This window comes from Dendropsophus ebraccatus, chromosome 5 (assembly GCF_027789765.1).
Source record: "Dendropsophus ebraccatus isolate aDenEbr1 chromosome 5, aDenEbr1.pat, whole genome shotgun sequence".
Taxonomy (NCBI): Eukaryota; Metazoa; Chordata; class Amphibia; order Anura; family Hylidae; genus Dendropsophus; species Dendropsophus ebraccatus.
The window spans coordinates 161,670,723-161,686,161 of NC_091458.1; the positions used below are offsets into that span (position 1 = coordinate 161,670,723).

Genomic DNA, 15,439 nt, shown 5'->3' on the forward strand with positions numbered 1-15,439 from the left:
CACCATGTTACCCAGGAAGTGACATCACCATGTTATCCAGTAAGTGACATCACCATGTTATCCAGTAAGTGACATCACCATGTTATCCAGGAAGTGACGTCACCATGTTATCCAGGAAGTGACATCACCATGTTATCCAGGAAGTGACATCACCATGTTATCCAGGAAGTGACATCACCATGTTATCCATGGCTCGCTCAGTTTTGTCCTGTAGTCGGGGAGGCTCGCTTAGTTTTGTCCTGTTGTCGGGGAGGCTCGCTCAGTTTTGTCCTGTAGTCGGGGAGGCTCGCTCAGTCTTGTCCTGTAGTCGGGGAGGCTCGCTTAGTTTCGTCCTGTAGTGGGGGAGGCTCGCTTAGTCTTGTCCTGTAGTCGGGGAGGCTCGCTCAGTCTTGTCCTGTAGTCGGGAAGGCTCGCTCAGTTTTGTCCTGTAGTCTGGGAGGCTCGCTCAGTTTTGTCCTGTAGTCGGGGAGGCTCGCTCAGTTTTGTCCTGTAGTCTGGGAGGCTCGCTCAGTTTTGTCCTGTAGTCTGGGAGGCTCGCTCAGTTTTGTCCTGTAGTCTGGGAGGCTCGCTTAGTTTTGTCCTGTAGTCGGGGAGGCTCGCTCAGTTTTGTCCTGTAGTGGGGGAGGTTCGCTTAGTTTTGTCCTGTAGTCGGGGAGGCTCGCTCAGTTTTGTCCTGTAGTCGGGGAGGCTCGCTCAGTTTTGTCCTGTAGTCTGGGAGGCTCGCTCAGTTTTGTCCTGTAGTCTGGGAGGCTCGCTCAGTTTTGTCCTGTAGTCAGGGAGGCTCGCTCAGTTTTGTCCTGTAGTCTGGGAGGCTCGCTCAGTTTTGTCCTGTAGTCAGGGAGGCTCGCTCAGTTTTGTCCTGTAGTTGGAGAGGCTTGCTTAGTTTTGTCCTGTAGTGGGGGAGGCTCGCTCAGTTTTGTCCTGTAGTCGGGAAGGCTCGCTCAGTTTTCTCAATATCTTTATCAGACGGTAGTATGATCATCAGATGGTATAGGTGCAGCAAACCATATTGACAACATCTGCTCATGAATTAAAGTCTATTTACTACATATCATAGCCAACATCCTATTGTCAGATTCAATATGTGTATCAAAAGGCGATAAAAAAGGAGAGGGGTAAGTATATTATTTTATAATGTATAGTTATCATATATTTAAGGGCCGAACCAATAGAATCAATACCAGCAACGAGAGTATAAAACACAACAGAATAAATAAACAACTAAAGAAAAGCCGAGAAGGAAAAACCTTCATTGAGTCCAACTGGACTCATACTAGACAGACGGTGTATCCATCTGGCTTCTTCCCTCAACAGTAGTCTATCCAGGCAGCCCTTCCGTGGTCCCAATTTCGGCTGAGCAATTCCAATGAATTGTATGGCATCACAACGCCCTTCATGAAAGAATCGGACGTGTCTAGAGATTGGGGTATCTTCAGCATTCCGAATGGTACTAAGGTGTTTACCTATTCTCCTTCTGAACACTTGAATGGTTTTACCCACATAAATCTTGGGGCAATCACACTGTGCAATATAGATAACCCCTCTCGTTCTGCAATTGATAAACTGCCGAATCTGGTAAATTTTAGCATCACTTGGATTTTAAAACTCCTTCGTGGTGGGTATAAATTTACAAAATTGGCATCTCCCACAAGGGTGAGAGCCAGTCAACCAGTTACGTGATCTCAACCAGTTACCTCCACTATCAGATTGATAGTGACTATGTACTAATAAGTCACAGAGATTTTGACCTCTCCTGTACGTTACGCTTGGTCTAGGGGTAATCACTCCTTTCAGATCTTGATCACCTAACAGGATTCTCCAATGTCTCTGTAAAATCTACATAATTGTTGATGCATTGGCATCATATGTCCCTATGCATCTAATCAACTTAGGGGCAGAGCTCACTGTACTTGTCCTCCTCTCTTACAGCAAATTGACTCTATTCTCACTCAGGGCTCGATGGTACGCCCTCTTAATTGGTTTCCTCGGGTATCCTCTATCTCTGAATCTCTTCGCAAGGTTGTCACATTCTTGTAGAAATAGGGACTGCTCCGAGTAGTCCAGTAGGACTCAATGAAGCTTTTTCCTTCTTGGCTTTTCTTTAGTTGTTTATTTATTCTGTTGTGTTTTATACTCTCGTTGCTGGTATTGATTCTATTGGTTCGGCCCTTAAATATATGATAACTATACATTATAAAATAATATACTTACCCCTCTCCTTTTTTATCGCCTTTTGATACACATATTGAATCTGACAATAGGATGTTGGCTATGATATGTAGTAAATAGACTTTAATTCATGAGCAGATGTTGTCAATATGGTTTGCTGCACCTATACCATCTGATGATCATACTACCGTCTGATAAAGATATTGAGAATTTTTATGTAGCCATCCGATGACTATACTTACCATTTGTTAGGTACATTGAAAATCATAATTTAGACCGTCCGATGACTATATGTACCATCTGAGTAGCGTACTGGAAATTATCACTTATGCCATCTGATGACTATATTTACCAACTGACAATTATATTTCCATCCGATGACTATACTTACTATACATAATAATATATCTGTTATCATACACATGAGAGTTTATTAGGTAACAGTGTACGAGATGTTGGTGGAGGATCAGGTGATAATGACAGAGGATGCTATTGGACTAATACTCATAACGGCGATTTTATAATAGCTAACGGTACTACGGGCCATTGATTGCCAGACAACTATTGTCTATGAAGGAAAAAATCATGTGATCGCAAAGGGATGGAGTGACATATGTATCCATCTATGACATTGTGTATAGAATGCGATCATGTGACCTACTGTGTAAAGACTAGCGATCATGTGATTCGGTATATTACAAGCGATCATGTGACCGGCCGTCTGAGGAAACGTGACGGGGTAACGGGGCGTCGTCGGATGACGTACCCGGAAGTGATCTCTGGTCCGGAGGGGGTAAGTCTAGAGAGGCCGAATGGTTCGGTCCTGGAGTTTTACAATATAATTGAGTGTTGGACCGTACTATTTTGGCGCCAAGGTGGCGTCTGATGTGGCGATATGTGATTGGTTTTTGGTAATAAATGTTATCCTATTGGATGAAAGTGGTCGCCTAGTGATGAGGTCAATGGAGAGTACTATAAATAAGACCCTAGATGGGCGCCGCCTCCTTATAAGCCCTCCTCCTGATGAAGCCCATGTAAGGGGGAAACTAGTTGAGGGGCTTGCGGCTGTATTTTAACTTTTACTGCACTAGGAGTTTAGCTAGACAGTTACAATTGTGAGATAGTGAGTAGTCTGCAGCTACGATCACTATGTATATTATGAACTGATACTTTGATGACTACTAGTAGCAGTGTGTTTTTAAGTGTCACAACAATAATTGAGGTTATGTTTTAATAAGAGAGCCAATAAAAGCTACGTTTTACTCTAGTGGAAGGAACTACTGGATGAGATTTGGGCTTTTGGCCCTAGTTAGTTTGTCCTACTAAGTTCTATTTATGAACCAGTATTCGATGGGCGAATATTTTTTAGATGCAACTTTTTTTTTCATCTTCCTGTTTTTAGTATTCACCCAAAAGTTTGGATATCCTGAGATTAGCGCCAATTTTACCATTAAAGTCGCACAAACAGGTGCAGGTTGACGTCTGGTCAGTACAAGGTGAATAGGTTTGCGCAATTTTTGCGCCCTTTTCTGCGACTTTTTACTTAGATACATTCACTAAGGCAGTACAACATTTTAATAAATCAGTCGCAAAATATTGGACCAAAATACACGCCAATCCTCATTAGACTCGTTAGTAAATGTCCCCCAATGTGTTCTAGTGTAAAGGACCACGTGTCCTACCTTATGCCATGGGCTGCCTGGGAGCAATGCATTCTGGAAGCAAAAATCCAACCATGGCTCCTTACAATGTTCATGTCTGTTCGAAGAATGGCTCAGGTGACCAAGAGGTTCTTCCATACCTGATAGAACAAAATGTAATGTAACAGATTATGTAGTAATAATAGACTATATGGGGCAACATGGATGGACGGGCCTAGTTATTGTTATTTGCACCCCATTTCCCAGCATTACCTGTTCTCACCCCAGTCCAGCTGCAGCATACATAGCCATCCAGAGTTTATTCTTACCTGGCTGTCTGGCACCACAGAGCACCATGTCCTATATAAGCTGCTGTCCCTAATCCTAACTCAGTCACTTCTATTACTATTTGGCTGCAGATGACAGAGTACGGCAGTTATGGGACTGAGTATAAGAGACACTGACCAGCACCTATACACACAGCAGCAGCACCTATACACACTAGCAGCATACCTATACACACAGCACCAGCACCTATACACACTAGCAGCAGCACCTATACACACTAGCAGCATACCTATACACACAGCACCAGCACCAATACACACAGCACCTATACAGACAGCACCAGCACCAATACACACAGCACCTATACACACAGCACCAGCACCAATACACACAGCACCTATACACACTAGTTGCATACCTATACACACAGCACCAGCACCTATACACACAGAACCAGCACCTATACACACAACACCAGCACCTATACACACTAGCCGCATACCTATACACACAACACCAGCACCTATACACACTAGCCGCATACCTATACACACAGCACCAGCACCTATACACACAGCACCTATACACACTAGTTGCATACCTATACACACAGCACCAGCACCTATACACACAGCACCAGCACCTATACACACAGCACCAGCACCTATACACACAACACCAGCACCTATACACACTAGCCGCATACCTATACACACAGAACCAGCACCTATACACACTAGCCGCATACCTATACACACAGCACTGATACCTATACATACAAGCCGCATACCTATACACACAGCACCAGCACCTATACACACAGCACCAGCACCTATACACACAGCACCGGCACCTATACACACTAGCCGCATACCTATACACACAGCACCAGCACCTATACACACAGCACCGGCACCTATACACACTAGCCGCATACCTATACACACAGCACCAGCACCTATACACACAGCACCAGCACCTATACACACTAGCCGCATACCTATACACACAGCACCAGCACCTATACACACAGCACCAGCACCTATACACACTAGCCGCATACCTATACACACAGCACCTATACACACTAGCCGCATACCTACACACAGCACCAGCACCTATACACACAGCACCAGCACCTATACACACAACACCAGCACCTATACACACTAGCCGCATACCTATACACACAGCACCGATACCTATGCACACTAGCCGCATACCTATACACACAGCACCTATACACACTAGCCGCATACCTACACACAGCACCAGCACCTATACACACAGCACCAGCACCTATACACACAACACCAGCACCTATACACACTAGCCGCATACCTATACACACAGCACCGATACCTATGCACACTAGCCGCATACCTATACACACAGCACCAGCACCTATACACACAGCACCAGCACCTATACACACTAGCCGCATACCTATACACACAGCACCTATACACACTAGCCGCATACCTACACACAGCACCAGCACCTATACACACAGCACCAGCACCTATACACACAAAACCAGCACCTATACACACTAGCCGCATACCTATACACACAGCACCGATACCTATGCACACTAGCCGCATACCTATACACACAGCACCAGCACCTATGCACACAGCACCAGCATCTATACACACTAGCCGCATACCTATACACACAGCACCAGCACCTATACACACTAGCCGCATACCTATACACACAGCACCAGCACCTATGCACACAGCACCAGCATCTATACACACTAGCCGCATACCTATACACACAGCACCAGCACCTATACACACTAGCCGCATACCTATACACACAGCACCAGCACCTATACACACAGCACCTATACACACTAGTTGCATACCTATACACACAGCACCAGCACCTATACACACAGCACCTATACACACAGCACCAGCACCTATACACACAGCACCAGCACCTATACACACAACACCAGCACCTATACACACTAGCCGCATACCTATACACACAGAACCAGCACCTATACACACTAGCCGCATACCTATACACACAGCACTGATACCTATACACACAAGCCGCATACCTATACACACAGCACCAGCACCTATACACACAGCACCAGCACCTATACACACAGCACCGGCACCTATACACACTAGCCGCATACCTATACACACAGCACCAGCACCTATACACACAGCACCAGCACCTATACACACTAGCCGCATACCTATACACACAGCACCAGCACCTATACACACAGCACCAGCACCTATACACACTAGCTGCATACCTATACACACAGCACCTATACACACTAGCCGCATACCTACACACAGCACCAGCACCTATACACACAGCACCAGCACCTATACACACAACACCAGCACCTATACACACTAGCCGCATACCTATACACACAGTACCGGCACCTATACACACAGCACTAGCACCTATACACACTAGCCGCATACCTATACACACACAGCACCGGCACCTATACACACTAGCCGCATACCTATACACATAGCACCAGCACCTATACACACTAGCCGCATACCTATACACACAGCACCGGCACCTATACACACTAGCCGCATACCTATACACACAGCACCGGCACCTATACACACTAGCCGCATACCTATACACACAGCACCTATACACACTAGCCGCATACCTATACACACAGCACCTATACACACTAGCCGCATACCTATACACACAGCACCAGCACCTATGCACACAGCACCAGCACCTATACACACTAGCCGCATACCTATACACACAGCACCAGCACCTATGCACACAGCACCAGCACCTATACACACTAGCCGCATACCTATACACACAGCACCGATACCTATACACACTAGCCGCATACCTATACACACAGCACCAGCACCTATACACACTAGCCGCATACCTATACACACAGCATCAGCTGCTGTCCCTAATCCTAACTCAGTCACTTCTATTACTATTTGCCTGCAGATGACAGAGTACGGCAGTTTTGGGACTGAGTATAAGGGCCCTATTCCACAGTAACAAAAATCGGCTGAATCGGCCCCATTCGGCCAATTATCGCTCGGTGAAATAGAGAGAACGATCAGCCGATGATTGTGTCATCGGCCGATCGTTCATTTAGGGCCAGACCTAAAATCATCGTTCCCCCACCGCACATCGCTACGGTTGAATAGTGGTGCACGGCGGGCGACCAACGATTTGAGAAGCAGCGGCAGCATATATTAGCTGTCAGGGCTTCTCCTCCGCTCTGTCTTCCTCTCCGGGTCCCGCGGGCTCTATCTTCAGAATGGCCGGTCAGCTGACGGAGCGCTCAGCCAATCACAGGCCGGGACCGCCGCGGCCTGTGATTGGCTGAGCGGCCTGTGATTGGCTGAGCGGCCTGTCAGCTGACAGGCCATTCTGAAGCTAGAGCGTGCGGGACTCGGGGAGGAAGACCGAGCGAAGCAGAAGACCTGACAGGTGATGTATGCTGCAAGGGCTGCAAGGACATCGGTAACAATGTCCCTGCAGCCCTCGCTCGACGATCATCGGGCCATGGAATAGGCCCAGTAAACGAGTGGCGATCTAGCAGATCGCCGCTCGTTTACATCGTTGATCGGGCCCTCCTTGGCCCGTGAAATAGGACCCTAAGAGACACTGAGAGAAAATATATATGACATACTCTGCTGTTCTGTTATCCTGGGGCTAAGTGCACTGCGTCTGGCCCAGCAAGAAAGGGGTTAAGTGCGGATGCACAACATTGCTCCCTAACCCCCTGGTGGCCCATACAGTAAGCGGCGGTCTCAATAGGTGAGCACTTACCACTACGCACTTCTGGTTGGGTCTTCATCTGCACTGCAGCCTCTAGTGACCAGCACATGATGACTACAGGCTGCAGTGCAGGAGAAGATGCCAGGCCATACAAACACGAGCAGTCAGGGGTCAGTGATAAGCTTGTGTTCCCACGCTGTCTTTATGTTAAAAGCACAAAATGGGAACACAGCAATTCAGCACCTTGTGGGCGCTATTTCCTGCGCTGGCATATGTACTTGCGAATCGTGTTAGCGGCTGCAGCTAGCACATGCAGTTGTTAACTGCAGACAGGACCTGGACAAGGAGAACATAGAAGCTGAAGAGGAGGACATGGAGGTTGAGAAGGAAGATGAAGGAGAAGATAAAGGCTGGGCAGGATGATGAGAGAGGAGGAGGATGGGGGAGAAGGGCATGGAGTCTAAGAAGGAGGACAACGGAAAGATTGAGAGGCTGAGAAGGGGGTTGAAGGAAAGGTTGGAACAAAGGGAGGCCGTCAAAGAGGGTGGAGGGAACTGAGGCTATAGAGGAGGATAAGGACTTGGAGTCTAAGAAGGATAAGGGAAGACTGAGATGAAGACTGAGGAGCAGAACAAGGGAGGAGGTCACAGGCTGAGGAGGATGAGGGAAGAAGGCACAGAGAATGCAGATTAGGATGAAGGATTAGGACGTGGAAGCTGAGGAGAACGATTAGAGACAGAGGCTGAGGAGGAGGGGCAGGACACGGAGGCTTCTGAGGAGGAGGAGACAGGACATGGAGGCTTCTGAGGAGGAGGAGACAGGACATGGAGGCTTCTGAGGAGGAGGGGGCAGGATATGGAGGCTTCTGAGGAGGAGGGGGCAGGATATGAAGGCCTCTGAGGAGGAGGGGGCAGGACATGGGGGCTTCTGAGGAGGAGGGGGCAGGACATGGAGGCTTCTGAGGAGGAGGAGACAGGACATAGAGGCTTCTGAGGAGGAGGAGACAGGACATGGAGGCTTCTGAGGAGGAGGAGACAGGACATGGAGGCTTCTGAGGAGGAGGAGACAGGACATGGAGGCTTCTGAGGAGGAGGGGGCAGGACATGGAGGCTTCTGAGGAGGAGGGGGCAGGATATGAAGGCATCTGAGGAGGAGGGGGCAGGACATGGGGGCTTCTGAGGAGGAGGGGGCAGGACATGGAGGCTTCTGAGGAGGAGGAGACAGGACATAGAGCCTTCTGAGGAGGAGGAGACAGGACATGAAGGCATCTGAGGAGGAGGAGACAGGACATGGAGGCTTCTGAGGAGGAGGAGGAGGAGGAGGAGACAGGACATGGAGGCTTCTGAGGAGGAGGAGACAGGACATGGAGGCTTCTGAGGAGGAGGGGGCAGGACATGGAGGCTTCTGAGGAGGAGGAGACAGGACATGGAGGCTTCTGAGGAGGAGGGGGCAGGACATGGAGGCTTCTGAGGAGGAGGAGACAGGACATGGAGGCCTCTGAGGAGGAGGGGCAGGACATGAAGGCTTCTGAGGAGGAGGAGGCAGGACATGGAGGCTTCTGAGGAGGAGACAGGACATGGAGGCTTCTGAGGAGGAGGAGGAGGAGACAGGACATGGAGGCTTCTGAGGAGGAGGGGGCAGGACATGGAGGCCTCTGAGGAGGAGGGGACAGGACATGGAGGCTTCTGAGGAGGAGACAGGACATGGAGGCCTCTGAGGAGGAGGAGACAGGACATGGAGGCTTCTGAGGAGCGGGCAGGATATGGAGGCTTCTGAGGAGGAGGAGACAGGACATGGAGGCTTCTGAGGAGGAGACAGGACATGGAGGCTTCTGAGGAGGAGACAGGACATGGAGGCTTCTGAGGAGGAGACAGGACATGGAGGCTTCTGAGGAGGAGGGGGCAGGACATGGAGGCCTCTGAGGAGGAGGGGCAGGACATGGAGGCTTCTGAGGAGGAGGAGACAGGACATGGAGGCTTCTGAGGAGGAGACAGGACATGGAGGCTTCTGAGGAGGAGACAGGACATGGAGGCTTCTGAGGAGGAGACAGGACATGGAGGCTTCTGAGGAGGAGGAGGAGACAGGACATGGAGGCTTCTGAGGAGGAGGGGGCAAGACATGGAGGCTTCTGAGGAGGAGGGGCAGGACATGGAGGCTTCTGAGGAGAAGGAGACATGACATGGAGGCTTCTGAGGAGGAGGAGACAGGACATGGAGGCTTCTGAGGAGGAGGAGACAGGACATGGAGGCTTCTGAGGAGGAGACAGGACATGGAGGCTTCTGAGGAGGAGGGGGCAGGAATTGGAGGCCTCTGAGGAGAGGGCAGGACATGGAGGCTTCTGAGGAGGAGGAGACAGGACATGGAGGCTTCTGAGGAGGGGGGGGGGCAGGACATGAAGGCTTCTAAGGAGGAGGGGGCAGGAATTGGAGGCTTCTGAGGAGGGGGGGCAGGACATGGAGGCCTCTGAGGAGGAGGGGGCAGGATATGGAGGCTTCTGAGGAGGAGGGGCAGGACTTGGAGGCCTCTGAGAAGGAGGGGGCAGGACATGGAGGCCTCTGAGGGGGAGGGGCAGGACATGGAGGCTTCTGAGGAGGAGACAGGACATGGAGGCTTCTGAGAAGGAGGGGGCAGGACATGGAGGCTTCTGAGGAGGAGGAGGAGACAGGACATGGAGGCTTCTGAGGAGGAGGAGACAGGACATGGAGGCTTCTGAGGAGGAGGGGGCAGGACATGAAGGCTTCTAAGGAGGAGGGGGCAGGAATTGGAGGCTTCTGAAAAGGAGGGGGCAGGACATGGGGGCCTCTGAGGGGGAGGGGGCAGGATATGAAGGCTTCTGAGGAGGAGGGGCAGGATATGGAGGCTTCTGAGGAGGAGGGGGAAGGACATGGAGGCTTCTGAGAAAGAGGGGCAGGACATGGAGGCTTCTGAGCAGGAGGGGGCAGGAAATGGAGGCTTCTGAGGAAGAGGGGCAGGACATGAAGGCTTCTGAGCAGGAGGGGGAAGGACATGGAGGCTTCTGAGGAGGAGAAACCAGGACATGGAAGCTTCTGAGGATGAGAAGACAGGACATGGAGGCTTCTGAGGAGGAGGGGGAAGGACATGGAGGCTTCTGAGGAAGAGGGGCAGGACATGGAGGCTTCTGAGCAGGAGGGGGCAGAACATGGAGGCTTCTGAGGAGGAGGAGGAGGAGGCAGGACATGGAGGCTTCTGAGGAGGAGGGGACAGGACATGGAGGCTTCTGAGGAGGAGGGGGCAGGACATGGAGGCTTCTGAGGAGGGGGCAGGATAAGGAGGCTTCTGAGGAGCAGGAGACAGGACATGGAAGCTTCTGAGGAGGAGAGGGCAGGATATGGAGGCTTCTGAGGAGGAGGACACAGGACATGGAGGCTTCTGAGGAGGAGGGGCAGGACATGGAGGCTTCTGAGGAGGAGGGGCAGGACATGGAGGCTTCTGAGGAGGAGGGGACAGGACATGGAGGCTTCTGAGGAGGAGGGGGAGGACATGGAAGCTTCTGAGGAGGAGGGGGCAGGATATGGAGGCTTCTGAGGAGGAGGGGGCAGGATATGGAGGCTTCTGAGGAGGAGGGGACAGGACATGGAGGCTTCTGAGGAGGAGGAGGCAGGACATGGAGGCTTCTGAGGAGGAGGGGACAAGACATGGAGGCTTCTAAAGGAGGAGGGGGCAGGACATGAAGGCTTCTGAGGAGGAGGGGGCAGGAATTGGAGGCCTCTGAGGAGGAGGGGCAGGGCATGGAGGCTTCTGAGGAGGAGGAGACAGGACATGGAGGCTTCTGAGGAGGAGGGGGCAGGACATGAAGGCTTCTAAGGAGGAGGGGGCAGCAATTGGAGGCTTCTGAGAAGGAGGGGGCAGGACATGGAGGCCTCTGAGGAGGAGGGGCAGGATATGGAGGCTTCTGAGGAGGAGGGGCAGGATATGGAGGCTTCTGAGGAGGAGGGGCAGGACATGGAGGCTTCTGAGCAGGAGGGGGCAGGAAATGGAGGCTTCTGAGGAAGAGGGGCAGGACATGAAGGCTTCTGAGCAGGAGGGGGAAGGACATGGAGGCTTCTGAGGAGGAGAAACCAGGACATGGAAGCTTCTGAGGATGAGGAGACAGGACATGGAGGCTTCTGAGGAGAAGGGGGAAGGACATGGAGGCTTCTGAGGAAGAGGGGCAGGACATGGAGGCTTCTGAGGAAGAGGGGCAGGACATGGAGGCTTCTGAGGAAGAGGGGCAGGACATGGAGGCTTCTGAGCAGGAGGGGGCAGGACATGGAGGCTTCTGAAAAGGAGGAGGCAGGACATGGAGGCTTCTGAGGAGGAGATGACAGGATATGGAGGCTTCTGAGGAGGAGGAGACAGGACATGGAAGCTTCTGAGGAGGAAGGGCAGGACATGAAGGCTTCTGAGGAGGAGGGGGCAGGAATTGGAGGCCTCTGAGGAGGAGGGGGCAGGACATGGAGGCTTCTGAGGAGGAGGGGACAGGACATGGAGGCTTCTGAGGAGGAGGAGGCAGGACATGGAGGCTTCTGAGGAGGAGGGGACAGGACATGGAGGCTTCTGAGGAGGAGGAGGCAGGACATGGAGGCTTCTGTGGAGGAGGGGACAGGACATGGAGGCTTCTGAAGAGGAGGGGGCAGGACATGGAGGCTTCTGAGGAGGAGGAGACAGGACATGAAGGCTTCTGAGGAGGAGGGGGCAGGACATGGAGGCTTCTGAGGAGCGGGCAGGATATGGAGGCTTCTGGGGAGGAGGGGACAGGACATGGAGGCTTCTGAGGAGGAGGAGACAGGACATGGAGGCTTCTGAGGAGGAGGGGGCAGGACATGGAGGCTTCTGAGGAGGGGGCAGGATATGGAGGCTTCTGAGGAGGAGGAGACAGGACATGGAGGCTTCTGAGGAGGAGAGGGCAGGACACGGAGGTTTCTGAGGAGGAGGAGACAGGACATGGAGGCTTCTGAGGAGGAAGGGCAGGACATGGAGGTTTCTGAGGAGGAGAGGCAGGACATGGAGACTTCTGAGGAGGAGTGGACAGGACATGGAGGCTTCTGAGGAGGGGGCAGGATATGGAGGCTTCTGAGGAGGAGGGGGAGGACATGGAGGCTTCTGAGGAGGAGGGGACAGGACATGGAGGCTTCTGAGGAGGAGGAGGCAGGACATGGAGGCTTCTGAGGAGGAGGAGACAGGACATGGAGGCTTCTGAGGAGGAGGGGGCAGGACATGGAGGCTTCTGAGGAGGAGGGGGCAGGATATGGGGGCTTCTGAGGAGGAGGGGCAGGATATGGAGGCTTCTGAGAAGGAGGGGCAGGACATGGAGGCTTCTGAGGAGGAGTGGGCAGGACATAGAGGCTTCTGAGGAGGAGGGGGCAGGACATGGAGGCCTCTGAGGAGGAGGGGGCAGGATTTTTGTGCGAAAAGTCGTTATATCATTCAAATACCCATATCCACACACACTTCAGAAGAAGCGGGATTTCTGTGTCCATTATGCTTTATGGAGAGGGAAGGGGGGTGAGTGAGCACAGAGAGGAGATAAACAGCCCATGTATAGGAGCCAGCACAGCACAACATTCTGCAATCTTACCTTACCAGGTTCCCAGACCAGCACTGACCTTTCTGACCTCTGAATCCAGTGTTTTATGTGCCTAGACAGTCTCCAAACTGTACAGCTGTTTCTCTGCTCTCCCTGCACACTCATCCCCCTCAGCACCTCCCCCCTCCATAGGATATAATGGACACAGCAAAACCCATCTTTACTCTGTTTCTCTGTAATGAAGACGACTTTGTTTGACAATGAGTAGATAGGAAGTGAGGGGAGAATTTCTTTAAATCACTTGTACTAGTAATCTATTGATTTCTGCAAAATAAACTAAATGACAGATACACTTTAAGGGATAATCGTTTCGTGTGTATGTGGCAGCGATCAAATAACTAATTAATTTGTATGTCTCTGCCCTCCGCCTGGTCTCTCTGCCCTCCGCCTGGTCTCTCTGCCATCCGCCTGGTCTCTCTGCCCTCCGCCTCACCTCTCTGCCCTCGGCCTGTTCTCTCTGCTCTCCGCCTCACCTCTCTGCCCTCCACCTCACCTCTCTGCCCTCCGCCTCACCTCTCTGCCCTCCTCCTCACCTCTCTGCCCTCCACCTGGTCTCTCTGCCCTCCGCCTGGTCTCTCTGCCCTCCGCCTCACCTCTCTGCCCTCCGCCTGGTCTCTCTGCCCTCCGCCTGGTCTCTCTGCCCTCCACCTCGTTTCCCTGCCCTCCGCCTCACCTCTCTGCCCTCGGCCTGTTCTCTCTGCCCTCCGCCTCACCTCTCTGCCCTCCACCTCACCTCTCTGCCCTCCGCCTCACCTCTCTGCCCTCCCCCTCACCTCTCTGCCCTCCGCCTAGTCTCTCTGCCCTCCGCCTGGTCTCTCTGCCCTCCGCCTCACCTCTCTGCCCTCCGCCTGGTCTCTCTGCCCTCCGCCTCGTTTCCCTGCCCTCCGCCTCACCTCTCTGCCCTCCGCCTGTTCTCTCTGCCCTCCGCCTGGTCTCTCTGCCCTCCGCCTGGTCTCTCTGCCCTTTGTCTGGTCTCTCTGCCCTCCTCCTCACCTCTCTGCCCTCCGCCTGGTCTCTCTGCCCTCCGCCTGTTCTCTCTGCCCTCCGCCTGGTCTCTCTGCCCTCCGCCTGTTCTCTCTGCCCTCCGCCTGGTCTCTCTGCCCTCCGCCTCACCTCTCTGCCCTCCACCTGGTCTCTCTGCCCTCCAACTGGTCTCTCTGCCCTCCGCCTTGTGTATCTGCCCTCCGCCTGGTCTCTCTGCCCTCCGCCTGTTCTCTCTGCCCTCCGCCCGGTCTCTCTGTCCTCCGCCTGGTCTCACTGCCCTCCGCCTGGTCTCTCTGTCCTCCGCCTGGTCTCTCTGCCCTCCGCCTGGTCTCACTGCCCTCCGCCTGGTCTCTCTGTCCTCCGCCTGGTCTCTCTGCCCTCCGCCTGGTCTCACTGCTCTCCGCCTGGTCTCTCTGTCCTCCGCCTGGTCTCTCTGCCCTCCGCCTGGTCTCACTGCTCTCCGCCTGGTCTCTCTGTCCTCCGCCTGGTCTCTCTGCCCTCCGCCTGGTCTCACTGCTCTCCGCCTGGTCTCTCTGTCCTCCGCCTGGTCTCACTGCCCTCCGCCTGGTCTCTCTGTCCTCCGCCTGGTCTCACTGCCCTCCGCCTGGTCTCTCTGTCCTCCGCCTGGTCTCTCTGTCCTCCGCCTGGTCTCTCTGCCCTCCGCCTGGTCTCACTGCTCTCCGCCTGGTCTCTCTGTCCTCCGCCTGGTCTCTCTGCCCCCCGCCTGGTCTCTCTGCCCTCCGCCTGGTCTCACTGCTCTCCGCCTGGTCTCTCTGTCCTCCGCCTGGTCTCACTGCCCTCCGCCTGGTCTCACTGCTCTCCGCCTGGTCTCTCTGCCCTCCCACTGGTCTCTCTGTCCTCCGCCTGGTCTCTCTGCCCTCCGCCTGGTCTCTCTGTCCTCCGCCTGGTCTCACTGCTCCTCGCCTCGTGTCTCTGCCCTCCGCCTGGTCTCACTGCTCCTCGCCTCGTCTCTCTGCCCTCCGCCTGGTCTCACTGCCCT

At 53.0% G+C, this 15,439-nt stretch overlaps 1 protein-coding gene across 1 annotated transcript in view; it reads right to left on the minus strand.

The window, feature by feature from the left end:
• Positions 1 to 15,439, minus strand: part of LOC138793286 (uncharacterized) — a 148,119-nt gene that overhangs the window by 130,838 nt on the left and 1,842 nt on the right. The window contains exon 2 of the mRNA XM_069971787.1: positions 3,852 to 3,970. Within this exon, the coding sequence (XP_069827888.1) occupies positions 3,852 to 3,968 (117 nt within the window). The 5' untranslated portion in view covers positions 3,969 to 3,970. The remainder of the gene's footprint in view (positions 1 to 3,851; positions 3,971 to 15,439) is intronic.